We start from the raw sequence: 24,467 nt of genomic DNA, 5'->3' as shown, positions 1-24,467 counted from the left end.
TCCGAAACCGATGTAAAAACACGATTTTTGCATATGAGTTGCAACGAATTTCCTTATTTTATATGCGTAAACATTCTAACAATGAAGGGAAGCGAACTCGTTAAAGTTGGTTCAAACTACTAGTTTGTATTTTTTATTTTACTTTCTAAAACATTATTAAGAATGTAAGGTTTTAAAGAGAAAAAAACTAAAAAATAGTTCAAAGGTAATAAGTAAACTCTTGCCGAATGATGTTATTTTTGGACATGTAAAATTCCGTTTCTTAGCATTTTAAGGTTGATAATAAAAAAAATCGGCAAATCGTTGCAGGTATATGTACTAGTACTATTTTAAAATACATCCGTCGCATTTTAATCCTCAATTTATATTGTGATGGAAGCTCTTTCATAAAAGGAATGTTTTCACAAACTGATATTATTTGTTACTTTGTGTTGTTATTTAAATTTTTTTGTGAAAAACACATCCAACCTTTGTATACAAGAGCAGTGCGGTAAACGAATGATTTGTAAAGGCCAATCCAGACCTTTTTTCAATTTCTACTGCATTTTGTTAAAAATATACATGTGCAACAATAAATAAACAGTATAATTTAGTCATAAAAAGTCTTCAACTCTTACACACAAGCAGCTCCGTGTTTCTATTTTTGTCTGTGCGACACAACTTCACATTAAATCTTGTTAAATTTCCTGTACGTTTTTCTGTTGACATATTCTCAAGCCCTTAGATAATGTAAGTATCTGCCTGTGACCCTCTTTCATTCCATTACGTCCTCAAATAGGCACATCCGTAATGAATTCTCGTGTACTTAGCGCACAAACGATCAAATTCCATTTGCAGTAGATATTAAAAAAAACTGAAACTGTAGCCCGCCGAAGGCCGACTGTGACCTTTAGGGTCAACTGATACCTCGCATGTTAGTGATCAGTCTGTGAATGATCATCTTTCCAGCAAGTTTTGTGGCTTTTGTGATGTTTGGTCGTTGGTGAAATGATTTGTTCCGATGGAATATTTTTAGCGACTTTGAGAGTTTGGGAAGTTAGGGCAAGGTAAGGGCTATTTGCATCACAAATACTGAATGTTTGCGTGATCTTGTTTACCAAAAGTGTGCTGTTTAAACTAATTAAGTTGGTTTTGGGAAATATATTGGGTCAATTTAAACGAACCGATATGAAGCCGATTTGAAATTGAAATTTAACCAAATTTGTTTATGGATAAGTGCGAACACGTTTTTTGCATGCTGTAAACAATTCCGAGATGTGAATCATTGATAACCTCAGTCAAAGAAGATTTTGAATTGACGAGAAAAACAGTCAGGCTGAAATATTTTGTTGCAAACAAAACACTTGGATTTTGCTACAGTTTCATCACTCAGATCACTAATTTGAGGGAAACAGTTTGTTTATTTAGAGCGTCTAAAATTTTGCAAAATTTGCGTCTTATTATCTTTACAGATTCATTAAATTTCAGCTGAATATTGTATGATCAGCGTGGGTGCTTTAGATAACTTGTTTATTACTTTCCAACTGATTAACAAAATAAAGAAGTTTAATGACTAAAATTATTATTCAGTCATGTTTGTAACTCTAACCTCGACTAATAAAGATAAATGAAATTATTATTAATGATTTGTTGTATAAAATTTTAATGATAAGATTTGTTTATTCCAAATTTTAATTATATAAGATTTTTCATTATTTTTACCTTGTTCCGAGAAAAATTTTGTAACACGATCGCGTTAATTTATTTTAACGAGACAAAATAATGAACACAAGATTAGAAGACAACACTGTATTTTAATGTTATGTCATTTGGCAAATTATTTAAAAATCGCGCCGATAAAACAGATATAATAACAATGGAAACGATTTTTTAAAATCGTAGGTCACCACAAGTCAGCAATTATTGAAGATAACAGTTTAACTTTCCTTAGATACGAATAATGATTTGTTTACAACTCGTGTTCCATTTTTTTTATAACACATTTTAGCAATAATAATTTAATTTCAAATTTCGGATAAGAAGAGATTTAATATAAGCCGGAAATGAAGGCAATGTGTGCGTGACTTTTTCCAACGCGATGTCATTATAATGGAATTGATTCCAAATGAGCTTAAAGCTCAACAATATTAAAAGTATCGTTACGGAGAATAACTCTATTTACTTTTTCTATATTCTAGCGACGAGGAGTTCAAAGGGCTATAATCACCAATTTAATAAAAAATAATAAGAGAGTTAATTGGTGAAAAAAAGGTTACTACATCGGAGTTAATTATGAAATGCCCACTTTTGTGAAAAATGAAAATTTTTACTGTAACATTTTATCCTCATAAAGTTACTCTTCGTTTTTCCGAACTTTGAAGAGCCATATTTAGAAAATAATATCCGAGGTTTAGTGGAAGTTTATCAAAAGGCATTTTATATGAGACACTCAACTCATAAACCACGGTTATTGCTATTGTTGTAGACAACCACCTGTAAGTAAATAACAATCCGCGTTTAAAACATGACATTTATTTCAGGTGTATTAATCGCACATCAAGTCATTACTGTTCAATTTCAACTATAATAATTTATCGCGCAATAATTTTATTCCAAATTAGTTCGAGTGAAATGAATTGGGATTTGTTTCAGTTTTTATTTAAGTTCACTATATCATATTTATTTATTCCAGAATTAATGGAGATAATCACTTGTTGCCAACAATTTTTTTTACAAAACAACATAAAATCAAACTGTTGCCACTAAACTTTATAAAGAATTACTCAATAAGGTTTTGTTTTTTAATCAAATACATATTGGAAAGAAAATCGTCAATCAATCCAAGTCAGGTGTGTTGTATAACGTTACCTAATCTCAGCGAAACCAGCTTTTATTGACCTCTTAAACAAAGGAATGCCTTTTTCATTGAGAAACAGCTGTTCTCACTTATCACAGCCGTGGCAGGAAAACACAATGGATTAATAGGATAGCCTGTAATTTTTTTGCGCAAAAAATGAGACCGGCATACAAATAAAGCTTCAATTAGTTTGAAAAATGCCAATTGTTTTTGCAAACTAAAACAGAAAATTGCGAATGGAATGCGTGCCAACTTCTATGCTAAACAATTTCGTTTTGGAATTTTATTTATAGTTTCAATTTATATCGATTAGAGAGTTATTAACACCATAACTAAAATTGTTAATTTGTGCAAAATTGTTCTTCTCTCACTATATTCAAAAAAGTTAATAGAGGTTTATTGATTTATCACCAGCTTATTTACGATGTTTTTTTTTTCATCGGGAATTATTGATGCGATCTTATGAGCTAGAACAAGCTAAATTACTTTCTTATTCTCATTTACTACGTTAATTAGTGTTACAGCTACTTTACTAAATGTGGTTATGCCGTCACAAATGTTACTATTGATTAAACATGCAACTGTAATCCATGTCAAAAACATAAAAAGGTGTAACATCTGGTAACGACACTGAAAAAATTTAATAATCGTTGGAATTTGATTAAGCATCCGTTTCGGAGATAATTGACAATTTATTACAAAGTCAGCTGTACAGAAATAGGACCGGATAACTAGGGTTTCCGTTATTTAAACGTGCAAGAGTGAGATAATTTCCCAGCATATCATTTGAGATATTTGGTTTTGATAACACATAGCTTCCTTTGAGAGTAGTTTCATACCAAGTTATGTCTGTCTTGGTCTAAAACTAAACCAACTAGAAACAAATTACTGCGTGTTTACCCGGCGCATCCACCAATTTTCCAACTGCTAATTTTAGACTTTCAAATATTTACAGGCTTTACCAGTGTTTTTCTTTAAAATAATTTACGCGATTATTTATTTACCTGCATCACAACTACGAAACTAAATTGGTTTTGAAATGGCAACACACAAATTGGATAAAATAGTGGGTGCATCGAAATATTTTAATCTTGCTTATCAGTTCCGTTTAACCGTCAAAATAAAATAATTATTTACTAATGAGACATTCGAGACTTGTAAACACGTAAAAAATCATCATTGCGAGAGATAAGAAATGATTTTTTTCCAATAATTGCGCAAGCGTCTCTATGATTTTCAGTGATGATTTTGCGAGCGTCGTGATAAGCGTCCCGACGTCCAACAGTTGAAAACGCGCGCTGCGATGATCATAAACTCGGGATTGGGCATGTGTTTCTAATGATATCTCGCTGTTATATATGTGACCTAATTTAATATTGTCTCAATTGATTCTACTGTGAGAACTTGTTACGTCTGCGGTAAGTTGGATACGAAAAACGAAAAAAAATGTTACGCGCAAAATGTAATATCAACCGGAATCGGAATGAAAAATGTTTGGAAATAAATCCAGTTTTATCAGGCAAAAGCGTAAACCATTAACTTGTTTTATAAAGTACATTATTTTGATAAATAAATATAATATAAATTGTAGTTGCAGAAAGAATGTTGTGAAAAATTCAAAACTGAACGCGATAAACAAATAATTGAGAAGTTAACTAAATATGTCAAGAAGAAATAAATATCAAAACTAAAACTGACATTTTTTGAAACTTGTTATTAAAATAATATTAGGGAAATATTTTTGATGAAAGTAAACAAGGTAGCTCTACCGCGTAAACATGATTTAGGAAAAAAATGACTTTTATGTTGTTTTATTCACACAAATATAAATATAACACAAACGCGCTGCTTGAAGATATTTTTTACATATTTTATACTGAAAGCAGAAATTTGTTTTGAAACAAAAAAAGCAAACGAGTTTTTATTTAACAATTTTAAAGCCACGTATTTAGAAGGTCTCTCCCTAAAAGGCTACATAAAACTTTAATTAAAAACAAAGAATGAAAACCAGCCGTAAAATTATTTTTTTGATACATCATATAGTACAAATATTGTTGGTGTAGTGACTGACGATGACCTGAAATTAGTTTTCTTGTTTTAATTGCATTCTGATTGTCAGAATAAACTACTCGATTATTGGATTAATAAAAGATTCCACAGTAAAACGTTGCCATTCTAAACGACGATTTAAACCCAAATTACAAACCTGCCTGCAATTCCTACAAAACTCCTGTAATGAAACTTGTCGGGATTTTCATTTTATTAAAATTTCTAAGCTGAAGTGTATTTACACTGAAAGCTTCCCACTTTATGATATTCTCATGAGGCCACATCTTGTATAAAAAACACACATCTTTTTGATCTTGTAATTACATTTTTTCGCAACCGTTTCCGAAATGTTTTCAAGATTTTATTATCCATCTACCATCGCTGAAGTAATTGCAAATTGTCTCAATTTTGCCTCGACATGTGCCGATATATTCGCCACAAATGCGCTTTTTCCCACAATTTACGAGATTAATTTTGTAAGCGCACAAACGAAGGGTTTTAAGAAACGCGATTACATCTTTTTCAGCGTTTCACAATAGTAGAATTTTAATTTCGTTTAAAAAGAGAAGAATTGCGCCGCATTAGTCACCCCTTTAAAACGATTTTTCTAGTGACCCCACAAAGCCCTTCTTGGGGAAATATTATTGCACACAAATCCACCCCTGGCATTCGCACATATGGGGCATAAGTTAAGTCTTAAACGGTCAAGTTGTGTCATCTGGGTCCGGCTCGAAAAGAATCGGATTACCAGAGAGATGAATATTTCATCTCACGATTTCGTCTTCTATAATTACGTGCACTGGGATTTGGTTATTTGGACGTTTCGTTGAATCTCTTGCATTACACCAGGATTAGAATTCCAGATTTGTTGCTGTGTTTCCAATAAATACCACTCGTTTGGTCTTTGTCAACACAATCTGCATATTGTGAGCAAGGACTTGTTGTTTTGCAAGTTTTCGACGAAAAGCACTTGTTTGCATGCACACTAAAATGGAATTACAATTTTGGTTTGTATTTAATTACTTATTTTATTAAATTACACCACTAAATTTGTAAAAATGCGTCTTGACTTTTGATACTACAGCTCTATTGGTTCAGGAAAAAAACACAAAAAAATCAATTACGCCACCCAAGTTTTAATTACAGTTTTTACTTGCTTTTTTCTCTATGAATCTAAACAAAAAGAATTTCGCAAGGCTTTTTTTTACCAATTATCGCGCGTTTTTAACTTTCCAATGAAAATAAAATCGCTGGGTTGTATTAACAAACGTTGCTAAAAGACCATCACTTTAAAACAAAATTAGTTTTATCGATTTATCTCTTTCAGTAAAACGGTATGGCGTGAATATTATATTTCGCATTATAGCAGCTAAAGTGATGAATTGATGACAGCTATGTAAATCAATAGCCGATTTATTTTGGCAATTTTGTGCATCTGACGTTTATTTTTTAAGAGTTCATCCATATTTTCATAATCCATTCATTCTTGAAAAGAAGATCACAATATAGAGCTCACATGACGTTGAAGGATGGCCTGTTTTATTTCCAATTATAAAGATTAATGTTAGTGATGTGAAAAAAGTGAATTCAATTTTTTCACTTTTCAAGAGAACAAATAATTGATGCATTTTCGGAATTAGCATCTAAATGAATCTTTTCAAGTTAAATCCGAAGTGGTGACGTTGCGACGAGATTTTAGTTTTATGTTTGCACAAATGCCGGATTTTACAATTTAAGCTCGTTGTGCCAGGAAACTAACCGGAGCACAAGGTTAAACAATCGATACGGAGCACAATACCTTATCAACGGTAATCATCTCTGAATTTTTTCAACTGATTACCATGCACTTGTGTTAGTAATTAACGTTATAAAATCCGCAAAGCTCGCATATGAAAGCTCAAAATTCCCGGTATTTAGCAAAAAATTAACAAGGATTCTGTGTAATTACCTAATGATCAATTAGTTTCCCATTTTAAAATACATTTTTAGGAAAGATATTAATTCCTTAAGCTCATTATTTCAAATCATTTGATTTTATTCATAGGTTGGATTTTTTCATAATACAAAGTCTGTATTTTTTGAAGAGAGACAATCAAAGTTTGACTTTGTCTTTGATCTTTCTAAGTGAACAAAATGTGGCTTAAATTTCGTAAAGGAAATATTTTGATGTTGAAACATTCAAAGATAATGACATCGCCTGTATTTTAAGTACGATTAAGTTAAACCCAAAACTCTAGACTCTAATTCTGCTTCTAACAATAATAATTTAGCTGGCGTACGACGTCACTAATTATCCTTTTAAAACTATTATGCTTTCATTGAATTCCAACAAATAAATATTTATCAACTACACACCAAATTAGTGTTACTTGTTATTGTCAATTGTATTGGTAATTTTCAACGGAATTATGTACACTGTACAGAATACACATAGCAAAATTATCTCCTAAGTAAAACATTTTGTAATGTTATTTAATGCTAATGCTAGTCTTGTGCAGAATTGTAACTTTTACATAGAGACGCATTTGTGTCGTTTTTTGAAAATACCTAAAAATTTGATGATAAAAACTTTATTTGAAAATGAATCGGCCTAATTACAGTTTTATTCTGCTGTTAGAACCACAGTTTTATGACTTTAATGTAATTACATATACAGTGGTTGAAAACAAGTAATTTTCAATATTTTGCCTGTCCTGCTGGTAGCGGTTCAAAATACATTTCATTAATAAATAAATAAAATATAGAGGCTCTGGTGTGCTGTATTTAATTATCAGATATGAAAATAAACAATATTTCAATATTTTTGAATACCACTATAATTTCTAAAACAAAATTATCATCAGGCTTAACGAGATTTTAAAGTGGAAGTTCACAGTAAAAGAAAATAGATTTTCAAACTCACAGACTTTGCGTGTCACTTATTCTAAAAAGCAGTAAATAACTTGAGATTTTATTTTTAAATAGTTCTTAAACGTGACAGGTTTATACTGTTTGTAGCCGACAGCCTGCTGTTGACGAATGTTGCTTTTTAAATTCTAAATAAATTCAACAAAACCTGCAGCAAAATGATAAGTTGAGAAATTCATTAAATTTCTTGCGTATTTTCTTTATTTATAAATTTTTACACCAAGTAGGTGCTCACAAATTGCTTTTGAAGTATTAGCAGGAGCTGCTCGATTTAATCCTTGCCTGTTATTTTTCCATTCGCGTCGCCTAACCAACGCGGATATTTTTTACATAATTAACAAAAGTATGAAGATTGAGTCTTGGATGATTAATTTCTTTCATTAGGAACGAGAAACTGAGATTTTATTGCTGAAAGTAAAAATTCATTTCTCTGTTACTAAAACACCTCCCTGTGGTGCTTCGGTAGTAAACAAGCTGATTCAAGTCAATGTTCTTTTATTTCTTTTGCTCGAAATAAGACTGCAAGACGTAAAGTGAAGATACGACTTTTTATAGTGCTCCTTAATAGCTTTGCTTTATTTTCTAACGTCGCTTGCATTTATCCGTGATTTGCTAAATACCTTTTCTAGAAATAAAGTATTTAAATGTTCAAACAAAATAGTTGTGTTAATTATTCAGAACAAATTACTTTACTTTACGGCACTCTACTGTTATCGGGTTTCTACCTAAAGAATTTTGCAACCAATTAACTAAAATCTCTGGTTACAGCTGGCTTGCAAACTTTTCGAAATTTCCAAAAGTTCTTTACAATTTTAAATAGTTGTTTAATTGTCATTCAATTACTTGAGACACAACTTGTGTAAAATCAACTGTTTTTAAGACAATTAAGCCACTGACTGTATTTCGTATAACAATCAATAAATTATTATTAATGCACTTTTATTGATATTAGATTTTTAAAAACATGGCCATCATAAGCGATGTCTTAATGAAATCATTTTTTGACCGAACATTTTACGAAAATTTTTAGTTGGGGAAATACGTGACTATATTTTTCGAAATTTTTCGGATTTCAGGAGGTGATCATCCATTCTCGTAAAAATTTTAGATCTATTTTTTATTTTCAAAATTAAGGCTTTTCCAATCAGAAAAATCCCTAAATCAATTAAAATACAACTTTTTGTTTAAAAACGTCAAAAAGGGGTTAAGTTACAAAAAAAAAATGTAAAAAAACTGGTTCATAAGACCTTTTTAAACATCACACGTTTTTGAAAGTTGAATTTGTGTTCAGGACAGGTCTTTGAAACTTCTTTTTTTAATTAATGTTTATTAAACAGTGTTTATTAAACTCCTATTTAAAATATTAATAATGTAAAAAATAACGTTTTCGCTTTTGAGGTTACGATTCTAAGGGCCGGTTTACAGAAAGCGAAATTAAGATTTAATTCAAAATTAAACTAATTCGAATTAAGTTTCCATTTAAAATGCATTGACAAATGTCAAGTTAATCGCGATTAATATTTAATTGCAATTAAAATTTTCTGTAAACCGGCTCTAAAATTTATAAAAGCTTTGGGAGTTTATAACATAACACTACAGCATTACAGAATTATTTTGTTCTGACCACTCTCAAACTTTTATAAATTTTAGAAGCCTAACCTGCTGTAAGCAAACGTATTCTCCTGTGATAGCATCACGTTATTTTTTACTTTTTAGTTCCTATTTTAAATATTATGTATAGATTTCTAAAACTAATGTTTTATATATTATTTATCAATTGAAATAAAAAAATTCGAAAATGATGGAAGTGTCTATTAAAAATAGAAGTATGCATTGAAAACTGAGTAAAATATTTATGGGGCACAGAGCATTTGCCATTCGATTCAAACAAAATCCTTTATACTTTGTGGATCTGATAAATTCAGTCAATTCAGATTGTTGATGCATGCAAATGTTACAGTTAAAAAACGGATAGAACAAATCGTATAACACTTTAAAAAATTAAAATATTAGATTTTGATACCTATTACAAATAATGCAGTTTTGTTTAGAAAATTTCATTTCTTCTAACCGGAGAATCTTTTTGTGGCAGTTGTTTAATTTCGTACCCCTTTATGAGTATCTTATTGCACGTACTTCAAAAGAGAAATCCTTTTTCAGGAAATATGTAACAGAAATGATAATAATGTACCTACATCAGGATATAACCACTTTCAAAAGCAATTCCTAACGTATTACCCAGCGTATTACATTTCACAAGTGGACAGAGATCAAAAGATGATGCAGCTGCAATACGTTGATTTTTATGTTCCTGATTTGTTTACAGCTCACTTGAAAGCCTTCTCATGAGAGATACAAATGAGTTTTGATAAAATTAATTAGGTCGAAACGATTTTCCCGGACTTATCTCTCGGAGAAAAAATGTGTTTTGATCAAATTAATGATTTTAATAATGTTATTGCTCAATTTCTTCGAAATAAAATCTTGCCAGACTGCTTGATATTTTAATATTAATTACAACAAATAAGATAACTCATCTCAAGGTAAAATACGATATTTTTATGAGGCAATTTTATTAAATCTTACACTCTTAGTACATCTGTGTGGAAGACAGTGAGATAAATTATGATCAGTATGTGGAACAAATTCGACAATTATCTTAATTAAACCCGACAAGGCACGTGTTGTCACGTCTGTCTTAACTAAATGGATTATGTCAAATCATTTCATCAAAATCGAGCAAAATTTAATGGAATTTTTGTTATTAAAACAACGCACATTTCCCGAATCAAATGATGCGAGATAAACAGAACCGAGCTTTTGAAAATGAGAAAATTAATTGTTTTGTTATTTGTTTACTCTAACCACAAACACAAAAAACACTTGTACAATTGACCAAAATTTTATTAATATTTGTTTAACATAATGTTAATCTTGTTTACTTTCCCCATTTAAACAAAATAGAATTCAACACTTGATAACGAATAATAAAACAAAACTTTCTTTCAGTAATTATACGAATACGTACTACACAAAGGATGATTAAACGAGAAGTAACAAAATTATTTAAAGATAATTTCATCTACATCAAGGGGAATCTTGCCGTGTTAATAATTTTCTATCATAAATTTGCGGTTTTAGTTACTCTGTTGGTGTATCATGGCTTTGTGGTTTGATATTACACCGAAAACTCAATGATAACATTTTAATAGACATAAAACTGAAACAATGAATCTCGTATCATTTTGTGTTAACATCAAATAAATGAAAGCTTTGAGTAATTTCATGAGACATTGCATTTTTACTTTGTTTGAAATGAGACTAAATAAAGTATTCTTTTTGTTCCAGGTTGTTTCCAAGTTATTTGTAGTGATGAACTTTAGTGAGACTCTTTGGAAAATGAAGGACCCAATGAGTGCTAGTGAAACTGTGCAGGACCACAGGAACTTGTTAGATTGGTCCAAAACTTCTCTGGACAATGCGACAGAACACAAATTACCTATAAGTATGCGGTTTAATGAAGGCCACCAATTGTCCATCATAGTGTACAGTATTTTGATGGTGTTTTCCGCCATTGCGAATACGACTGTGTTAGTGTTAATAGTGAAAAGGCGTAGGAAGACTCCTTCAAGAATAAACACGATGTTGATGCATCTTGCCATCGCAGATTTATTGGTTTGTATTTGTTGCTTCTTTAAACATTTTTAATATTTGTACCTCATTATTTATTAAGGTTAGGGATTAAAGCAAAATATCTAAAATATATTTACGTAACTAAAAATTGATATTTTTATAGTTATGCCTTATGAAATTTTATTTTATTATTAAAATCCAGTTAGGGATTTATACACCATCTGCAAGAGATGCTGGAGTGAAATTTTATAAATGCACTTTCGTTTTTGTAGTTCAGAAGTCTCTACCATTGTTAAATTTTTCGAGACCCAATCAGTCAAAGACTTTAAATAATGATTCTGTTTTTGCATGTTTTGCTATATTTTTATAAACTAAATTTTAAAAATGATTGATTATCTAATGTTTTTGTTATTTGACTTACTTTGATTAGCACCTGAACCATCCATATGCTACAAAGCGTGTAAATCAATACTGAGTTCTGAAATCTGATAGATAGTGGAATAAAATCATATAATAATTAGTTCATCTAAAATTCAACACATCAAATGATTTTTCGATCCAATAACTGATCTTTATTTAGAGTTGATCTTATATTTAGAGTTTATAAATGTTTATAAAATCCTCTATTAAAATTTAAAACGTTGTTAAAAGTTAAAACCAACCAAATTGGTTCAATTTGGTCATGCAATTACGCATTAAATTGCGGATTAAATTAATGACGCTTTTTTGACAATGGTATAGAAACAAAAATATATTTAGAAATTACTTAAGAACTAAAAACTAATTACTTAAGAACTAAAAACTAAAAAGAAAAACCACTCCCACACTTTCAACAGTCTAAAGAAACAAGAAATAAAAAAATTCGTTAGCACCTATTTTCAACAACAGTCAGCAATTCAGTTGAACGATGTTAAAAACTTGGATGTAGTTGTTATACTGATGCTCAAAAACTGGCACACAACCTCAATAGTTTATTGTAGAGAAATGCTTACATAGTACGTATACAGGTAAAAATAGTAAAAAAAATCTTTGTATTAAAGTTATTGATAAATAATTAATTCATCTCTCTTGTGAGAAAAATTTGATTTCTCTTACCGAAAACAATAGTATAATGTAGGTAAAAAACTGCACCTGTAAGATAAAATAACTATTCATTATTGTGTTAGAAAGCAATTACTAAGTGTAAAACATAAGAACATTAAAAAATAATAAAAACTAAAGAAGTCAACAAAATAATTTGTTAGCTCTAGATTTGTTAAAATTTGAATATAGAAATTTTTTCAAGATTTTTCTCGTAACCTACAGATGCTTCTCAACAATGTACCACTAACTTGATGCGCCTAACTTTTTTGAGCACCTGTATGTTCCAATTACGTTACATGTTAATGATCATTGATACAATACGGTACGAAACTGTGAACAAATCATTTAAATTACGAAGGTTGGTTTTGACAATGAAAATGCTTTTTCTATAATGAAACTTATTCTTTAAGTAGAGAGGTGTCGATGTTAAGAATTAGCGAAAAATAAATACACACAAATGACATAAAAAAGCTTATCAATTTGTAACCATCCCTTTAATATTTTAATATTCAACATTTTCTGATACTTGATCGATTGATCGTGCTTCTTCAACCAAAAATATTTATGTATTTATTTTGAATTTTTTGCAGAAAATATTTGTTTACATTGTCTAAGCAAGAATAGTAAATAATAAATCCATAATTTACAAACCAAAACCACTGATGTAGGTGGTACGTTTATTCGCAAACAGAGTACAACTTTAAATTTATCAGAATGTAATTTTAAATTTATTTTACGCGCAGAATTAGCAAAAAATTATAGACTCTAACTCATAGCAACAGAAGCAGCATGGGAATGATTTGCAACTGTGTGTCATCTGCAAAAACACGTATCTTTGTACATTTATCTAGTTTTAGAATTTTAATGATACATTTTCTGTAAAAAAGAAATTTTGAAATTTGTACTTGTATTTGTATAAATTGCGAGCAACAATAATAATCTTCAACACCAATGCTGGATTTTATAACAAAAGGAACATTTTTGTCTAGGTAAGCACATTTGATTTTATGAATCTGTTTTTAAAACTGCAGTTGTGTTTTAATGTTCTTTTTTATTACTACACGTATTAACAAACGCATAGCTTTCTTAATAATACAATCGTACAATGTTTTATCTACGGCCGCCAAAAAGAACCAAAAAAGTTTGGTAGCAAGAATAGAATTCGGAGCTTGAATTTTCGCATGGTTGCCACCAAATGTTCCCTTTCAACGCATACTTCGATGCACATTAATGATAAGGAGTACATACTACGAGAGTTTTTGTTGTATCCTTGCATATTCATTAGTTCCAAAAATTATTTAAAAAATATGGGTCCTGGTTCCATTTAATTTGTAATGGCTGAGTTAAGTTGCAATAGTTACTCAAGTAGTATTAATTTTGTTCTTGTAGCGTTTAATAAATTTTGATAATTTTGTTGCTATTAAAAAATGGGGCATGGTTATAAAAGCGCGCGCAGTAATGAAAATGCGTCCGGTAATGAAGTTCATATCACTTGCAAAATGAGTGGATTAAGTAGCTTACACTGAGGTTTTCATTTTACTGAACATAGCACTACTCATGTACATAACTATTAAATCCGATGTTCAGTTTTAAAAAAATCATATAATTACTATTATATGTAAAGATTTTATTTCACTGACCATTACATAACACACATGATACTATTAATTAATTAGCCTATGTTCAGTTTAGTTTTAGAAAATCCATGTCAGTGCATTGCAAACAGTTCCATAGAAACGCCAATGTTCAGTAAAATAAAATCTTCACTGTACTATTTATGCTCATTGATATGTGAATGCAAATAAAAATTTGAAACTCTTTTAAATTATTTCCTCGCTAATAAATTTAGAATTCAATACAGTTGGTGTCTTGGAAAACTGAAATGAGAATTATTTGATGATGTAGATGTAGTTATGATGTAGATCTAAAAAGACTACACACATTTACGTGTTTGTATAGGTACTGTGTGTTTCAAGTTTTGTAATAAAGTTCTCTGTTAAATATGAAACGTAAAGTAAAAATACGTATTTTTGTAAACCAGTGTGAGTTTAATTCTCTTCTCTCTTTTTTCATTGTCATCCAATCTCGAAACTAATTCTCTTTCAGGTCACATTCCTGATGATGCCATTGGAAATCGGCTGGGCCTCGACTGTGTCCTGGTATGCAGGCGATGCAATGTGCAGAATAATGATGTTCTTCCGAATGTTCGGCCTGTACTTATCCAGCTTTATCCTCGTCTGCATCAGTGTCGACAGGTGATACTTCGATACACCCCCACGTCCCAGCTAACCCCCTTTTTGCAGATTTTACGCAGTGCTTAAGCCGCTATACCTTCGCGCCCTCGACCGCAGAGACAAATTCATGCTGTTGGGCGCTTGGCTCGGAGCCACCCTCTGCAGCATTCCACAAGTAAGTGTCGCCTATCGCTTACGTGGAGACAAAACGGCTCGTTTTTCAGATGGTGGTTTTCCATGTCGAATCGCACCCGAACATAACTTGGTATCAGCAATGTGTCACTTATAATGTGTTTCCCACCTACGCACACGAGTTGACCTATCTGTTATTCGGGATGGTGATGATGTACGCCTTGCCCTTGGCGGTGATAATATTTTCCTACGCATCGATACTTCTGGAAATACGACGCAGGACGCGCAATCCTTACGGCGGTGAGCGAATTAAGTTGAATTTCAAGTTTTTTGCAATTTTGAATGGTGTAAGATGTGGTGTCACAAACACACAAACAGCCACAAAAACTACTTAGAATCTAAAAATTACAAACCAAATTTTTCTCTAACAAACCTCTACCAGCAGCTTTCTTATGTCTGGATTTATAATTTTTAATTGATTCATTATTTTTTTTATTACTCTCCTGTAAAATTAATGTTATAAAACACGAAATGAAAAAACTAGTTTTACAAAAAGCTTTGCTGCTTTAAGCTGACATCCACCATTTCGCAAATATATTCTTTTTAATTACAACTAAATACATGCAGTACATGCTATATTCAAAGCCTTTGAAATCAAAATATGTGGTGGGTGTAATGATGATCCCGGCGCATCCACCATTTTTATGAATGCTTATGAAGTTAATAAATAAACTTGAATATAATTAACCTACAATGGGGCTTATTCAGTAATAAAACAGCTAAAATTTGAAGGTCGTTAATCGATGTTGTTTTAGCAATAATCAATAAAATTCCTAGAATTATGGTATTAACCGGTGTTAATTCGAACAACCTTTCAAATAATTACAGAATACATTAGGTAGAACAAGTTTAATGTTTGTAAGTGCAGTACAAGTCTTTTTGCTTTTAATTCAGAAATTTTAATTTGCTTGAACATAAGCAACATTTTTCGTCCACTTAAACGCTTTTACCGTCACGCCGGCAGTTTATCTTCACGTTTAAATGTGCTATTGTCATAATTTGTCAAGCTTAGAATGTCTCTTCAAAGGGAACGAGCTTTGATTGATATCTCTCTCGACAAACACCTAAATAAATGGAATACACTCCGGTAACTAAAACATTTGTTACCGCATTCCTCACACTTTGAGTACTTTTAAAACCAATCAATAATGATGAATGGTTGTGTTCAATTTTTTCCGGCGTCCCAAAAATTGTTAACTTGCTGTGAAATTAAAAACTTCGGGTTAAGCTGTCTTTTGAAGTAGATGTGGGTGTGCAATTAGACATCAAACAAGTCACGGACGTAATTTCAAGTGGGAATATGAGACAGAAACTTTCTCAAAGTCTGGGATCAAGTTTTATCAAGATTTCTTTTTTTACAGACAGCGTTACAAGATCGAGCCTGGCGTTCTTAGGGAAAGCTAAAGTGCGTACTTTGAAAATGACCATTATTATTGTCCTGGTTTTTTTCGTCTGTTGGACTCCTTACTACGTCATGTGTATATGGTAAGTAATCGCAATTTTTGTTTAGTAGAGGAAAAAAGTGTTTTCTCGCATCAACGCTTTAGGTGCAATAGATAAGAAAGATTTAGGTATCCATTATATTAACACTAGCTGAGCGTAATAGCTTTTTATAAATCAGATTACTCAGACGTGTAAATGTTTTAAATAAAAGTTCAGTATCGACGTTTTAATTAATTACTTCGCGCATCAAAATTATAACACAAATTGAAAACTTTATAAAAAGTATATTTAATTACATCTGTTTTCGTCGCTTCATTAAAGTATGTATATTTCTTTTGGTTTATACGATATTTTATAGAAAAGGTTACTGTTACACTTAATTAAAATTTATATACGCATTATTTTTATTCCAGTTGTTTGAATAATCATTTAATGAAAAGTTTTTCAAACGAAATTTATCATGTTTGCGATTTTTGTTACTTATCTCCTCCTAAGAAGCAGAAAGAGCATTAAATTTTGTTTCATATACAATCAATATTGTTATATTTTCTTATTAAAATAAATTGGGTGCAATTCTTACTGAACAATAATTATTATTATAAAAAAACAAAACAAGACGTTCTCTCTTTAACTGCGATTTGCTTCGAGGTTTTTACGAGTCTATTAAATTAAATAACTAACAACCACTCACTCTCTTACATTTTTAAAACGAAAGAATACTCGTAGCACAGAAATATGAAAATTCTTAAAAATTGCATCAACCTTAATTAATCAACTTCACTAAAAGTTAACTTTTAAACTTTTCACTGTAATAAGATAAAACTCAAAAGAAAAAGAATCCGACTTTTGTTCCGCGCTTTCCAATTCTTTTTTGCCTTACCTGGTAAGATAGGTCATAGTGTTCACAGTTCTAAATAAAAGAAAGAAAGAGATGATGGCAAAATCTTACATAAATTTTGATTTAACAGTTTCCAAACATGACAACCAAATTTTAATTATTAGGACGCTGATAAAACTAAAAGAAAAGAACACCACGCTAAATAGCTTAGATTTTCAGCCATTTTTATCAGCCGCTTTAAATAACATTTTCTAAACTTATTTAAAAGATACATTCTTCTATTCGGGCTGCATAGGAGAAAGTCTTTTAAAATGCAGAGAGAGCTCTATTTAATTTATAAAAATTCTGAAAACTGGAAATAATTGGTGTTCTTTGAATATAATTTCAAGAATGAGAGTTAAAGAGAAAGTAAAATATTTTTAATCCTGTAGTAGACTCTAGAGAATAAAGTTGCTTTTCTTTTATCTTGAAATTGTCAGTCGCAAATTCGCGGAAATGTCGTTTCCGATAGTAGCGGCTACGATTTTATTATCATTCATAACCATATATTTTGTACGTGGAATATATGAAATAATATAAGTGATAATATACGTTAAAAATCGGTTGAACGCGGAGGATTCTTTCCTTTAAATTCGCCATTTAATTTAGTACAGTTTATTTGATTTTGTCAAATTTTTTGCTTCTTCCGATTATGTTTACGCGTTTATCAGTAATTTCGAATTTTAACTTTTGTATGTCTATTTAAATAAAAAAAATGTTACATCGTGTTAAAGTAAGACAATATTACTTTTACTTTGTTGCCGTGTTTGTATCATGTTTTACATATTTATACCAAAAATTACACGCAAAATGAACAAAAATGAGTATTCTGTAAAAACAAACGTCAAATAAAAAGCCATATTATTACTCTAAACAGCCCCAAGAAACGTTTATTTCATATACCAGTTTCACTATATCGCTTTAACAAAAAGTAAAACGGATTTTAAATTTGAAATAAATATATCACAATAAATAGTACTGTAAAAAACACGTTTCTCTTGACAGCATGAGTTTTATTTTGCAGTAGTGTGCTGGTTTGTTTGTTTAAACTTTTAGAAAGTTTTGATAACTCAGTAGTGTTGGATAAAAAATTTTTTGTAATTTGCTGCCATTTTGATGCATTAATAATTAACGAACGTAACGTTATCATGTGCGATTGCGAGATCTTACAATAATCATTATTTAACATTTTATAAAAATTTGTAGGTTGTGAAGAAGCAAATTCGCGACCGCATTTTTGCCACTTTCATGCAAGATTATCATTCATTATGATCAATACATTTATTGACGAAAATTTTATATCAATTCAGAATTCAAAATTGAGACATTAACAATGTACCAATCGTCACAAAAATGGGGCCAAATTACAAAAAAAATTATAAAAACTCGTTTCATTAGACCTTAAAGCACTCATTCTTTCAAATAACTCGTAGCTAACGCCACTCGTTTTTGAAACTGAATTTGTGTCTTAAGACTGGTCTTATGAACCTTGTTTTTTAATATACTATTATTAAATAGCTTAGGCCTAGTTTCTGGTACAATTAAACTTTATCGTTCCTTTAGTTGCTAAGGTAGTGTTTATCTGATTGATGTTTATGTTTTAAATGCGGTTTAAATTTATCTCTTCGTTAAATATATTACCAGCGATTGAAACTTAATAAAATAAACTTGAAACTTATTTTATGCACTTTTCAAGAATTAGTTTTTGCTTCATTTGCAGTAATATTTCCACTTTATGAGTTAATTTATCTCAGCTCACAAAACTTTATAGAAAATACGTTACCGTACCTAATCACCCATTCATCTATGTTATTGCTCTTTTATAGGTTACGCGAGGAACGATTTTGAAACGCTTATTACACATTAATTTCAAATTATCAAATTTAGTTTTGATTCTTTGTTGAAGGTAAAATGTTGTGCGACGAATATCTTTATTAAGTCTTCCACTTGTTTTCGTCTGTGATTGTGTTATTTAGATCAGTGTTTCCCATTCTTTTTGTCTTTGCGTTATATAAATTTCTTCAATTAAAGCCATACAACAAAAATTCGATAGAATAAAGTAGCCATTTGGTGATTTTTTTATTTTGTTTGTGATTTATTTATTCTATTGGTGACTTTTTTTATTCTATCGGTAAAAAAATTTAGCAAACTTTTCTCGGTGTATAACGTATTATAATCACCCATCACTCACAGATAATAAACAACTTTTCTTTACTTGTATAATAAACTACTATTTTTTTACTTTGAAATTAGTAACAGAGTGCAGTAAAAATAAAGAAAAGGATGGTTTTAAACAAACATGTTAAATAGTTTTAACTTCGGCACCATAGCAAATTCATTCGTCAAAGTTTTAGCAAAGGAACTCAGGTCCAGCTCTGGATTTATTAAAAAAAAGTCATTTAAGTGTTAACAAAAAAAAATCCTATGTGAAAATCTAGATACGAAAACACCGAAGCAGGGACAAATTCTGTATCAATAACAGTTTTTGATGTAAATGTGAAAACAAATTATTTAACACTGCAACATCCAATTTTTAACAAGAAAGTAACGAGAATGCAAAATAGTTATGTGAGACAGAAAGCAATTAAATGAATGTGGCTGATTGCTTCGCACTTTACGAAAGAATGGAAAATAGTGCCAATTTTATTTTTAAACCAAGACTATAGAAGAACTGGCTTCAACTTCAAGCCTATTTTAATTGAAATAAATCAGAAGCCAATCTTCATAATATGTAATTATTGTATCCTTCGAAGAATAACTTTTTTCAGGCGTCCTTTTTCATTAAAATTTTTGCCCATAATATTGTACAATATTATGTCTGTTCCGATTAATAAGCGTTGGGTTTTATTTTTCTAGACACAAAATGGTGACGATATCTGCCTTCAGGTGTTCTATAATAATGCGCTCAACAAAGAGAAGTCTATCTGGAATCCATAAAATCCAAATTTTGATGAATTTTTAACATAAAAATATACCTAACATTTTTGCTAAAGAAATTTTTAGAGACAAAAACAATGAACAAACACAATTTTTGACCGAGGGAGACGATGAGCTGCTGCCAATTTTGTTTGATGAGTTTATTTAAATTAATTATTTTGTAAACTTTTGCTTTGGCGAATTAAAATTCCTCCATTACAATACTTTTTTTGACAAACTTCCTTTATACACCTCGCGAACCGCCGCCACCGGTTGGGAAACACTGATTTAAATAAATTCGTTTGAGGAACAAGTGCCTGTTATTTCAATGACTGTGTTTGGTTTGCTTTTACATACGGCGGTGCGTAACAGTAATAATAATTAGTAGTTAGTTAATTACTCGTATTTAATTATGCCCGTGGTTCATGCAGTAGTTTATTTAACACAATTTAAAAATAATCTAAATTTTTTATACAGTATTTTATTATAGAAGAAATGTAAATGCGAAACACAACAATTACTAGAAGCACAATTAATTAATGCTGTAGAGTTTATATGCAATTGCTAAAACTGGCTCAATAAATTTTATGTTTCTGAAATTTCGGTATTGAAATTTAATAAACTAAAGTTAATTAATTAACATGAAAACTCCAGGTGATTTCTTTTGATTTAGCAATCTTGTGTTGATTATTATCGGATCCCATTAGTTCGCCGTTAACACGCACTAATCCTTCCACCGATAAATCTTGAAATCGAGTGAATATTTATCAATAGCCACACGTGAAGCATTTGAGTTATGATTTCCAGTCAAGCACCGCCTGACAGATTTGTTTATACGCATTGTCCTCCGAGATTATGTCTAACGAGAGTCCTTGAGAGTCTCTTGTCAATAAGCAATAACAAGTCCATTTTACAACTCGGCACGTTTGACAAATGATGACATCGAAAAAACCTTTTTGCAGGTATTGGCTGGACAGAGAGTCGGCAAAAAACGTGGATCAGAGAATACAAAAGGCGCTGTTTCTCTTTGCTTGCACGAATTCTTGCATGAACCCGGTTGTCTATGGGGTTTTCAACATCAGGGCTAGACGGACTGGACGGAAGGTGAGCCCTAGAGTCAACACTATAAAACACACATCCTGCATCCCAACCCCGAACGGCGACTCTCGATTGCCACCCCTTGAGATATCACTGAAGACTTTAGAATAGATATGTTTATGTTGCTCGATATTTTCCATTTATGTATCCTTAGTTGTACGTGTTTATTGTTTTCTTGTTATTGTTCTATGTTTTTATAAATATATTTCTGATTTTGTGCCCTGAATGCATTTCCTACCAGTTTCCTTTAGTTTTAGTGATACATTAGGACTTTGCAAGAAATTTAACTATTCAGACGCTTCACAGAGCGGAAGGGTTAAACAAGACACGGCTTTGAAACTGGTGAGCCAGTTTCATTAAAGCTGCTATTGTCAACAAATTTTATTTACATTCAGAAATGAACGGTTTAATCTCTCTCACTAATGTTTTTTGAATCGGAAATGAATAATTAATACTTCGGTTTGAGATTAAGTGGATAGTGGTCGCTGAAAATAAATAGATGTACCATCTAGGGAACGTGTATCTTTTACACAAGGATCAAGCAATAAAACAAAAAATTGCCGTAGCACTTAAAAGCGGAATATTTTATCGTATCTCGCAAATGCCGTCGGTCCATCTTGGAAAAACTTATCTCTAGCGGGAGAGTTATATTCTAGCAACAAAAAGCAAGTTCCTAAATCTATCAGCATGCTCGTACATGCTGCGGTAGGATATTCCTGACAGAGTAACACCCTCCATATTTTATGGTCCCCGAACTAATATTAGGCGGAATTTCATATTACGAAATAACTCGATTTATATCCAAATTTCCAAATTAAATCAAAGATATCAATTTGACATTCCAATTTGGCACACACGATAAAATCATTTCAGTCGCTTCCAAACACAGGTGTGGGTGTAAAGAAACTTGTGGAAAAATGTTTCTAGCTATTTGCTTTGAATAAATTTGATTTATTAAATGTTTCTTTGGAGATAAAATGCAACAAAAAACAAACGTATTTTTATTTGTATTGAGTTCTAGCGCATTTTAACGGATTTTTTGTCGGCCTTTGGGCTGAATTGGAAGTTTCCACTTCGAATTGTGGTCAACAAAGCACTGCGATCGGAAAAATCCACAACATTTCGCTCACTTTAGGCTATTTGTAATTTTTTTTGGCTGCAATATTTGTTCGGAATGAATTCAGTTTAATAGTAAAGCTCTAAGCTTACACGAAATGGGATGTCCTAGTAGCTCGATAACGAGTCATTGATCACAAATGTCGTTCAAAGTACAATCAGATTAGATTTATGATTGAAATTAAATTTGACTGAAACAATGAAACATGCCAAGTTGCAAAACTCGTCTCACACAAAAACAGACTTCGAAGCGACTTTATTATCTTATTGTAGGCCTTTAAGTAAATAATATCAGTCATTAATCAAATTTTGAGCACAATAGTTGTTTGTAGGCTTACAAATTATGCAAAAACTTGTGTGACTAATTTAAAAGTTATTCCAAATTTGAAGCAAACTAACTGATTATATTCTTTAAGGCCTCAGTTCACATTCCTTCCCAAATGGTCTGTGAAAAATTCCACATGCCGAAAAGTTGAGTAAAACGAATTAACACTTCTTTTGACATCGAAAATGAATAGCTAGGTAAGACGATTTCTTTTCAATATAAATCTTCAGACATAAATTGCATTGTTACAACTAACTTACTCAATGAACTTAGCTTGACAAAATTCAAATATTTTCCTAATTGCAGTGAAAATTATTCCTTTCTAAATAAAACCATCTGCATTACATTGTCCCAGCCCTGTTTCTTATTGATTTAACTATCTCCCGCTTCTAGAGATGCTGTCTGTCTACCGTCTTTATTTTACTCTTGATCGGTCACAAAAGACTCGACTTGAACACAAACATAGATGCAAACTTATTATTAAATACAGCATACTGTAAAAAGAAAAATACACATTCTATATTAAATCAAAGTCCCAGCACAATTCTTTGAAAGCCTGCGGGTTTGAATTTTTCTTGAATTAAGAATTGTTGGATATTTCCAGGTCCCGGAAAGAATAGATTCGGAGAGTCAAGTAAGTATTGCTCGAAAAGGAGACGTGGTCTGTTTGGTGTCTTGGAAAAAGCCGGCGAGGGAGAAAGTGGCAACAACAATGCATCGTCAGAGGGATATTTGTTTGAGCTGCGGGGAGTCATTTGAATTTCCCGTTGATAACAAAGGCATATGTCCTGTAAATGGTAAATGACGGCGAATGTGTTCATGCACTCACGAGTTAGCCACCGAAATGTCTGTTGTTGATACCTGTCTCTAAATTATAATATTCATTTGTAAATATCGATATTATTCTTGTCTGTGTTTCCAAATACTTACTTTTACTAGATAAATTTGTGACGTAACACAGGGTATATTTTTACCAAAACACTGTTCTATTAATGTTAAAATTTATCAAAACTGTGATTTAAACTATAATGCATGTTCTCATAATATATTAACAAATAAACTTCCCTATAATTTGTAAATAGTTATATGACTTATATGTAACTATGTAATATTTTGTATTTACTGTAACAACGTTGTTGTTATTATTGTGCAATAAAAAAATTGTTAGGTAATATTATTAGTTAAAATAGTGATTTATTCCGCAAAACTTTTCGTAATTTATTTTTTATAAAAATAATACATTACCTAAATGTTTTTAATGTTGATTTTTAATTAAAAAAATGTTATGTAAAACCAAAAAAATGTACCAGATGTATTGTTATTACTGTTTATAATACTCGTACTTCAACTACAGTATTTCAACTCGCAACTCACTGCAAATATGGTGAATAATTCGTTCTCCGATTGAACATCATGTTTCTTGTGATTACTACGTGTATAATATATTGTACTTACAACAAAAAATAAAATGATTTATAAATAAAGCTCTACTCATTGTCAACAGTCCTAACCAAATAAAAGAAGTAATTATCAAGTTTCCCAAAAGAACAATTAATTAATCTAAAAAAAATCTAGCATTTTTTAAAGTAAAGGTGCATGTCTGTTTCGAACAATCGATAAAATAAAAAATTTCGCCGTCATAAATTTGTTTGTTTTGGAGGGCTTATTGCCAAAGAAATTTATCCAAAGTTAGTGAAAGTTTATAAAGAGTCCTCTTCATATTCTAGGATAAAAATGATCAACTGAATTCGAACGTGG

At 30.9% G+C, this 24,467-nt stretch overlaps 1 protein-coding gene across 3 annotated transcripts; it reads left to right on the top strand.

Annotated features, from left to right (window-relative positions):
- Positions 1-705: 705 nt before the first annotated feature.
- Positions 706-21,487, top strand: Akhr (adipokinetic hormone receptor). 3 transcript variants are annotated; one of them, XM_015981559.2, is made up of 7 exons: positions 706-729; positions 11,141-11,467; positions 14,615-14,763; positions 14,812-14,917; positions 14,967-15,174; positions 16,296-16,419; positions 21,133-21,487. In XM_015981559.2, exons 2-7 carry the CDS (start codon positions 11,165-11,167, stop codon positions 21,377-21,379), a joined length of 1,137 nt encoding a protein of 378 aa, XP_015837045.1. In that variant the 5' UTR covers positions 706-729; positions 11,141-11,164; the 3' UTR covers positions 21,380-21,487.
- The last annotated feature ends 2,980 nt before the right edge of the window (positions 21,488-24,467 follow it).

This window comes from Tribolium castaneum, chromosome 3, assembly GCF_031307605.1.
Source record: "Tribolium castaneum strain GA2 chromosome 3, icTriCast1.1, whole genome shotgun sequence".
Lineage (NCBI taxonomy): Eukaryota > Metazoa > Arthropoda > Insecta > Coleoptera > Tenebrionidae > Tribolium > Tribolium castaneum.
Note: the sequence above shows the minus strand (reverse complement) of the source record. Positions and strands in the feature narration are given on the sequence as shown.

Bases quoted from the DNA above. Each gene is read 5' to 3' on its own strand.
- Akhr (XM_015981559.2), top strand. From the start codon at position 11,165: ATGAACTTTAGTGAGACTCTTTGGAAAATGAAGGACCCAATGAGTGCT. The intron at 14,918-14,966 runs GTAAGTGTCGCC...CTCGTTTTTCAG, and splicing joins CCCTCTGCAGCATTCCACAA to ATGGTGGTTTTCCATGTCGA. The intron at 16,420-21,132 runs GTAAGTAATCGC...ACCTTTTTGCAG, and splicing joins TACTACGTCATGTGTATATG to GTATTGGCTGGACAGAGAGT.